The sequence below is a fragment of the Hemitrygon akajei genome, chromosome 3, assembly GCF_048418815.1.
Source record: "Hemitrygon akajei chromosome 3, sHemAka1.3, whole genome shotgun sequence".
Taxonomy (NCBI): Eukaryota; Metazoa; Chordata; class Chondrichthyes; order Myliobatiformes; family Dasyatidae; genus Hemitrygon; species Hemitrygon akajei.
This window is the reverse complement of record NC_133126.1, coordinates 193,340,156-193,349,277: the sequence shown is the minus strand read 5'-3', so window position 1 is coordinate 193,349,277 and position 9,122 is coordinate 193,340,156. Positions and strand designations below refer to the sequence as shown.

General features: G+C 42.8%; 1 protein-coding gene across 1 annotated transcript; it reads left to right on the top strand.

Moving 5' to 3' along the window:
• The first annotated feature begins 356 nt into the window (after nucleotides 1-356).
• Nucleotides 357-8,632, top strand: LOC140724611 (extracellular calcium-sensing receptor-like). The gene is made up of 5 exons (XM_073039035.1): nucleotides 357-635; nucleotides 5,504-6,340; nucleotides 6,457-6,684; nucleotides 7,516-7,639; nucleotides 7,728-8,632. Exons 1-5 carry the CDS (start codon nucleotides 378-380, stop codon nucleotides 8,630-8,632), a joined length of 2,352 nt encoding a protein of 783 aa, XP_072895136.1. The 5' UTR covers nucleotides 357-377.
• The last annotated feature ends 490 nt before the right edge of the window (nucleotides 8,633-9,122 follow it).

Below are 9,122 nucleotides of genomic sequence, written 5' to 3'. Positions count from 1 at the left end.
AGAAGACAGATAGGTCTATATGTGTTGTATCCATAAGCTCAAGGACGGCATACATCCCGCTGTTATAAAGCTGACAATAAACACCTCATACGAAAAGATGGTTTCTGAATCTCAGAAACTGCCTTGTTATGTTCTTTAGCCTTATTATCGACTTTTACTGCACTTTCTTAATAACTCATGCTTTATTCTGTGAAACCTGTTAAAGTTTTCTCTTGTTCTACTTCAATGAACAGTAATATATTGATGTGTATGAATGGCATACAAAAAATGTACCAAAACACATTTGAGAAAAAATACAATAATCCACTACTTTACTAATTTACAAAGCATCTCATTCTTACAGATTAGCATTTCGAATATTCCGCCTCACACAGGCGATGATATTTGCGATTGAAGAGATAAACAAGAGTCCCATTCTGCTTCCAAATATTACACTGGGCTACAGGATTTATGATTCATGTAATCTGGCTCGCTTTTCAGTGAGAGCGACATTCGAAATGGTCAACGGACAGGACCCAACATACCAAGAAAAGTCCTGTACCCGGCAGTCACTGGTCCCCGCCATCGTGGGAGACGCGGGCTCATCGGAGTCTCTGGCAGTGGCGGCGTCAATCGGTCCTTTCAAAGTCCCCATGGTAAGGTTGCCCTTTCACATTCGGATATGCAACACAAGTGTATGGAACAGAAACAGGGTGCATGGAGGCAGTCATAACTGGTCTGAGAAAGGAGATGTTAGAGTAACTCAGTTAGTCAGTGGACGTTTCTGGTGGAGTCGGTTCCTTCAGTGGACAGTTCAAAGTATTGTTGCAGAAGGAGACAATGTGACCATAAGACATAGGAGCAGAATTAGGCGACCTGGCCCATCTAGTCTGCTCTACCATTCAATCATGTGCGATCCGTTTTTTTAATCTCCTCCTCAAGAACAGTTTCCGGCCTTCTCCCTGTAACCTTTGATGCCATGTCCAATCAAGAAACTATCAATCTCCGCCTTAAGTACTTCCACTCCTGCATGTGGCAGCAACCTCCACAAATTCACCACCCTTTGGCTGAGGAGATTTCTACGCATCTCTGTTTTGAAATGCGTTCCTCTATCCTGAGGCTGCGCCTCCTTGTCCTAGACTCTCCCACCATAGAAATCATCCTTTCCACATCTACTCTGTCCAGACCTTTCAACATACGAAAGGATTCAATAAATTACCCGTCATCCGTCTGAATTCTAGCGAGGACACACTCAGAGACATCAAACGTTCCTGCTATGTTAACACTTTTATTCCTGGAATCATCCTTCTGAACTTTCCCTGGACCCTCCCCAAAGCCAGAACATCTTTTTTAAGATGAGGGGAGCAAAATTGTTCACACTACTCAAGGTGAGGCCTCATCAGTGACTTATAAAGTCGCAGCATCACAACCTTGCTTTGCATTCTAGACCTCTTGAAATGTATGCTAACATGACATTTGCTTTCCTTACTACCGACTCAACGTGCAAGTTAGCCTTCAGGCTATTCTGCACAAGGAGAAGTCCCTCTGCATCTCAGATTCCTGGATGTTCTCCCTGTTTAGAAAATAGTCTGCTCATTTATTTCTACTACAAAGGGTCATGACCATGCATTTTCCAGTGTAGTATTTCATATGCCACTTCTATGGCCATGCACTTTGTTAGTAGAAATAAATGTGGAGACTATTCCCTAAAAAGGGAGAAAAATTAAAAGACTGAGATGAAAAGGAACATGGGAGCCCTTGTGCAGAACAGACCAAAGGTTAATTTTCAGGCGGGGTCGATGGTGGAGAAGGAAACGGAAACTGTAAGGTTAGCAGTCATTTTAAGAGTTTAGAATACAGGAGCAGGGCTGTGATTTTGAGGCTTTAAAAGGCAGTGGTACGTCCTCACCTTGGGAATTGTGAACAGTTTTAGGCTCATCATCTCAGGAAAGATGTGCTGGGGTTTAATGGGTTCAGAGGAAGTTCACATGGGTGATACTGGGAATTTAATGGTTATCTTACCAGGAATGTCGTTTGAATCTTTGTCTGTACTCGCCCAAATTTAGTAGGATGAGTTGAAATCTCATTGAAACCTTGCGAATGTTGTTAAGCCTAGACAGAGTAGATGGTGAAAGGATGTTTCCCATGGCGGTGCTGTGTGGGACAAGGGGGGAGAAAGGATCAGCCAAGAATGAATGGCAGAGACGACGCGATGGTCGAAATGGTGTAATTCTTCTCCTATGTCTTATGATTGTCTGGTTTTCCGGTCTAAGGAATTATAGAGCAGGTATTGGCAGCAAGGAATGAATGCAAGGGAATGCTTTCGATGGAATCCAGGAGGGCTAATAGAAAGCAGAAATATGGCTCAGCAAACAAAGTTAAGGAGAATCACAAGCACTAAAACAGAACTGTATGTAAAAAAAAAACTGATCCTCATGAAGATTATTTTCATTATCGTTGCAGAGAGCCGAAAGAGATGGGGCAATATTGAACTGATCTTTTTGACATTTTCATTTACTCGGGTGATTGATAGACAGACTACAAGACTGAAGGGTGGGTCGATAGGTCCAGGATGACTAACATTTCGGCACGGTCTAGATGACCCTTGTATCCCGTATCTGTGTTGTGGTACTTTACAACTCTATGGCTATGACTTTAGACAGCAGCCACGTAAAACTGATCTTCCTCAGAAACATTCACTCCTCTAAATTAAATGTATTTGTTATTTGTACAAGTATGCAGATGTGCGTATGTGTAGTGAAAAAAAAACTTACTTTCAGCATAATCACATGCGCACAGCCTCAGATCAGCAGCATAAACTGAACACAAATTATCGACGAAGACGAGTAAACCTGCAGACACTGGAAGAGATACTGGGAGAGGTGGAAGAAGTACAATGTGGTAGGTGCTGGTGAAACCTGGAGAGGGAGACAACTGAAAAAATAAAACTGAACTGGAACCAGCCATCACAAGGCACATCTTCCCCTCACTCACCCCCAACTTTCCACATTCCACAGTGATCGTTCATTTCACGACTACGTTGTTCATCGTCCCTCCTCAGTGATGTCCTTCCTGGTACTTATACTTGCAAGCGCAGCAAGTGCCATACCTGCCCCTACATCTCCTCCGTCACAATTATTCGGGACCCCAAACAGTCCTTCTAGGTGAGGCGACACTTCGCCTGTGATTCTGTTAAGGTAGTCTAGTACATTCCGTTCTCCCGGTGTGGTCCCCATAATATCGGCGAGACCCGACGTTTATTGGTAGACTACTTCGACGAATGCCTACGAGGCTGTCCGCCAGAGAAAAAAAGAATCTCCCGGTAGCTACCCATTTCAATTCCCATTCTCATTTCGATATGTCAGTCCATGGCCTTCACTCCTACCGTGATAAGCCAACACTCAGGTTGGAAGAACAACACCGTATATTCCATCTGTGTCGTCTCGTCCTTGTGTCATCGATTTATTGAACTTCCGGTAACTGCGCCTCCACCTTGACCATTCGCATTCCTGTTTCTGTCTGTCATCTTATCTCTTTACGTGTCATTCCCTCGAGTTCTCATCTAGACTCTCCTGTCAGATCCCTCCCTTTCTTCAGCCCTTTATGTCATTCACCAATCAACTTCCCAGTTCTTTACTTCACACCGCGCCCTTTCCGGTTTCACATGTCATCCCTATCATCTTGTACTTCTTCATCCCCTTCCCAACCTTCTTTAACTTCTCACCTTCTTGGTGTTGACACGAAACATCGACTATTTACTATTTTCCGCAGTTGCTGTCCTGCCTGCTGAGCTCCTCCAGCACTTAGTGTGTATTGCTCAAATTCTGCGGCATTACTATGTTTACTTACAGCTAGTTACTCCACTAGCGTTTAGAGCAGCAAACAAGAATTACCATATCTGTCTCTCCTTTTCCAATTTTGGTCTGGGTCTCAGCGGATATCAGGGTTTTCTTCTGTGTCCATGTGGCTTCCTCTCGGTTTTCACAACTATCCCCCATACACGTATCGGGTGGAGACTCAGGACTACCGTCGTCCACAGATACAGCAGGATTTTGCATAGCTGTTTCTGTAACAGTTTTGTTTGATCAGTTGAGGTTATCAACAAATTGGCGAGGATACAGAGAAGATTTACTAGAATGTTACCTGGGTTTCAGCACCTAAGTTACAGGGAAATGTTAAACAAGTTTCGTCTTTATTCTTCGGAGCATAGAAGGTTGAGGGGGGACCTCTATCAAGATATTTAAAATAATGAGGGGGATAGATCGAGTTGACGTGGATAGGCTTTTTCCATTGAGATTAGGGGAGATTCAAACAAGAGGACATAATTTGAGAGTTTGGAGGCAAAAGTGTAAGGGTAACACGAGGGGGAATGCCTTTACTCAGAGAGTGGTAGCTGTGTCGAATGAGCTTCCAGTAGAAGTGGTAGAGGCAGTTTCGGTATTGTCACTTAAAGTAAAATTTGTTAGGTATATGGACAGGAAAGGAATGGAGGGTTATGGGCTGAGTGCGGTCCAATGGGACTAGGTGATTGTAAGCGTCGGCACGGACTAGAAGGGCCGAGATGCCCTGTTTCCGTGCTGTAATTGTTATATGGTTAAATGGTTATATGGTTATTAGCCCTGAGCTCAACACTGGACCTGGAGGATCGGTCGTGCACTCTTAGTCTAGCCTCTACTCTTTGAGCTTTTGGCATGTGTGACTCTACCAAGAGCCAGAGTATAAAGCCCTAACTCCAGCCAACAGAGATCCCGAGGTTACTGAGCCACTCAAGACCCCAAACCACGACAAAGTCTTGATCTTCGTGGAGAAAACTAGCATTTGATATTTATGTGCTATCAGCTGTTTCATGCGGTAAAGTTGTCAGGACGCTGGTCAACGGTTGAGTTAAAAGGATGTTTGTAAGAATTCGGCATTCTCTCATTTTGGAGAAGGAAGTTACATCAGAAACCCGAATGTTGTGAATATTAGAAATTTGTAACTTATAAAAAAGAAAATGCTGGCAGTATTGATATGAAAATGATTGTTATTTACCGGAAACATTCCCACAGATTATCTTTCTGTTTGTCCGATTTTTGGCTATGTTTCCGTCCTGATCTGATACATGAGACGAATTCAAAACATATTTTTACTAGATGTGACGAAATTAAGGAATACAGGTAATCGGTTTAACATGAAAATGAAAATGTTTAACAGAATCACGAGGGGTCATTTTTCACGCAGAGCGCAGAGGGGAGTTCGATGGAACTCACAGAAGTAATAGTTGAGACAGATACATTACAACCATTTCGAAGCACTTAGACAGAAAAGGTTTAAATGGACGTGCGTCAAATGTAGTTATCTGGCACCAGCTTAATGGGCTGGTAAAGGAGGAGCAGAGCCGAAAGGCCTGTTGCTGCACTGTCCGACACTAAGACATTGATTGTATCGGATAGGCCATGTCGGAATTGGTTTTCGAATGGTTAGTTTATCACAGAGCACAAAATAATTTCACTATTGCTCTAATTCTATTATGGTTTCTAACCAGGTTAGCTATTTCTCCACGTGTTCCTGCCTCAGCAACCGGCGAGAATTCCCTTCCTTCTTTCGAACGATACCAAGCGATTACTTTCAGACCAAAGCGCTGGCGCAACTTGTCAAGCGTTTTGGATGGACATGGATTGGAACGGTCAGAAGCGACGACGATTATGGCAACTTTGGGATGCAGGCCTTCACTGAGACGGTTCAGCAGCTTGGGGTTTGCATTGCCTTCTCCGAATCTTTCCACAGGAGGTACCCGAGAGAAAGGTTACTTCATGTTATGCGTGTTATTCGGACAGCGTCCACAAAAGTTGTGGTGGCTTTTCTTAGTAATGCGGACATGGTCAGTTTATTGAAAGAAATTGTTCGACAAAACATTTCTGGCATCCAGTGGGTGGGCAGTGAGGCGTGGATCAGCACTTCGCTGCTGTCTCCAGAGGAGAACAAAAGATTCGTAACTGGGGCTATCGGGGTTGCCATACGTAAAGTTAATATTCCGGGATTCAAAGAATTCTTAACACGTCTTCGTCCGTCTGCCTATCCCGGTAATATTTTAATTGAAGAATTTTGGGAAGAGACCTTCGGCTGTAGCTTGAAAAGAATAGATGTTATCACGAGAAACACAACAGCCACCTCTCAGCTTCATGAGTGTACAGGAACGGAGAGCCTAAAGACTGTGTCTAATACCTACATGGACACATCTCAGCTGAGAGTGACCAACAAAGTATACGAGGCGACTTATGCTATAGCTCATGCACTTCATAATATGTTTTCGTGTAAAAGCGGCGAAGGTCCATTTGTCAATCAGACTTGTGCAACCATTTCGAATTTTCGGCCGTGGCAGGTAGGTAAGACAGTCCAAGTGATTCGAAGGCAGTACCCTTTATATCTGTTTGTTTGTTTATGCAAACTTTTGGGTGACAGTTGTCATATTCCATCGTCTGTACTTCCCTCTGGTAGGTTTTGCATTACATGCAGTCGCTAAATTTCACAACGAAGATCGGGGAAAGGGTAAATTTCGACAAAAACGGGGATTCGGTGGCTATGTACGACATTGTGAACTGGCAGGTGAATAGGGAGGGGAATGCCGATGTTTTGATAGTTGGACGTTATGACGGATCTGCGCCTTCTGCTGAACAAGTCGTGATTAATGAGGGATCGATTGTTTGGACTGGTGGTCGCAGAGAGGTAATGCATGAAAATGGGGGTATGCAGTAGTATTAAGAAATTGTTTTGAAATATAAGAGACAACTTTCTCTCTGTAATATAGTAATATTGTAGCTGAAGTAAATTACCTACATCATTAAAGGCGGTCTCGAGTTGTTGACGAAAGGAACGAGTTCCATTAACAATATTATATTCAAATGTCCATCTTAACATCTTTGTTTTAAGAAGGGCAGAAGCAGAACTGGTTCACTCTCTCCGTCTGGTTTCTGTTCGCCTGTCTCTCTGATGCACACACAGACACAGTCACACAAACTCTGTCTCTCTACATATACATCTATATTTCTCTTTCTCTCGGCTTTCAGAACGTACTATTATCAGCTATGTATTTTCAACGGCATTCACTATTCACAGTGATACTGTTACGACTTCATAATTCACCTGAATTACTTGCGGAAAAAAGACCAAGCGCGTGTTACAGATTTCTCTGGATACCACTGTCAAAGTCCAAGTGAGACAGAGAATTTTTGTGTTCTAAAGTCAGACAGCATCGACCGAGATCAAAGATGATTCAATTCGCTTATCATTTGACCCGAAACCCACGAATTAAATCCTCATAACAAACCTATCGAAGCGCCTATTAAATATCGTTTATCTGACTGTCTCAATCACTTGCAACGGAAGACTGTTCCATATACCCATCGCTCCCTCTGAAAAAAATTACCCATCAGTTTATTTTTATATACAGATTTCATTCCCGTATCAGCTTAACCTTATGCCCTCTAGTTTGCTTTCCCCAACCTAGTGATCTTTCTTTGAAAAATAATCTAACATGCTAACGTTCTGTGCGACGAGGTCCCTCGGGCAGTTTGTTCCAACAGCTGTTCCCCCGGAACAAGAAAAGCAGCTCGCAAAGGACAACCTATTTGTTGCTTTGATTGCATCCCGTGTGCAAAAGGAGCGATCAGCAACGCCACAGGTATGGAGTAATAACAACTTCATTGTTCGAGTATTAACAGGCGTCTCTGGTCCACTTATTAAATCAACTTTCGCTTTCTTCTTTAAAGACTCAATTGTCTGCAAGAGGCGCCCGAGCGATTCCTGGTCGAACCACAGGCAGGACCAATGCATACAAAAGGAGGTTGACTTTCTCTCATTTGCCGAGGTGATGGGGATCGTTTTGACCACGCTGGCGCTAATCGGAAGTTGCATCACTGCCACGATTGGTTGTATTTTCTTGATCCATAGAGACACACCGATCGTAAAGGCAAACAATTCGGAGCTCAGTTTCCTTCTTCTCCTCGCATTGAGCTTTTGCTTCCTCTGTTCAATCACATTCATTGGGGAGCCGTCGCCATGGTCCTGTATGTTACGCCACACCATGTTTGGTGTTACTTTTGTCCTTTGTGTCTCCTGTGTTTTGGGCAAGACTGTTGTCGTGGTGATTGTGTTTCAGGCAAAACAACCCAGCAATAATGTGGCCAAGTGGTTTCGTCCCCTACAACAACGTCTGGCTGTGTTTCTTCTTACTCTGCTGCAGGCTTTAATATGTATCGTCTGGCTCATAAAGTCCCCACCCCTCCCTGTCAAAAACATGACATATTCGAATGAAGTGATCCTTCTAGAGTGTAATGTGGGATCTGAAGTAGCATTTCACTGTGTCCTGGGTTACATTGGCTTCCTGTCATTGGTTTGCTTTGTCGTTGCCTTTTTGGCACGAAATTTGCCGGACAATTTCAACGAGGCTAAATACATTACATTTAGCATGATAATTTTCTGCTCTGTGTGGATATCTTTCATTCCAGCTTATATCAGTTCTCCCGGGAAATTTGCTGTGGCCGTGGAAGTATTTGCCATTTTGGTTTCCAGCTTTGGATTACTCTTCTGTATCTTTGCACCTAAATGTTACATCATATTGTTGAGGCCAGAGAGAAATTCAAAGAAATATTTGATGGGGAAAGTTCCTTCGTAAAAAAAACATTAAATAGTATTTATATTGGATTATTATTGTCACGTGTATCGAGTTATAGTGGAAAAGCTTATCATGCATGCTGTTCATAATTATCATATCACTGAAGTAGGACAAGGTAACACAACAATAACGCAGAATAAAGCGTAAAAGTAGCATAAAAAGCTGCAAGGCAGGTGATCAATAAAGTTGTGTATCAGGAGGCTGTGAGGTACACTTTTCGATAAAGAACACTTTGGATATAAATGTTGTCCTTTTTAGTTCTCCTTAAACGAAGCTACTGCCTTTGAGGATTGTATTTGGGAAGCATAAATGATGTACTTTGAATGAACTGATGATGTCGCTGTACAATAAATATATTTTAACTCGATACGATTTAAAAGGAGCCTTCTGTTTGTTTGTTTTTTGGTTAATGGATCCTTGCATCAAATATTGAGAATGGAATGCATCGTCTGAAAGAGTGATAGATGCTCACCGAACAGCATTTTACAAA

What these genes read in the sequence shown, in the direction of transcription:
- LOC140724611 (XM_073039035.1), top strand. Translation starts at nt 378, where the DNA reads ATGATATTTGCGATTGAAGAGATAAACAAGAGTCCCATTCTGCTTCCA. An exon ending in GTCCTTTCAAAGTCCCCATG is followed by an intron (nt 636 to 5,503) that starts GTAAGGTTGCCC and finishes GTTTCTAACCAG; the next exon opens with GTTAGCTATTTCTCCACGTG. An exon ending in CGAATTTTCGGCCGTGGCAG is followed by an intron (nt 6,341 to 6,456) that starts GTAGGTAAGACA and finishes TCCCTCTGGTAG; the next exon opens with GTTTTGCATTACATGCAGTC.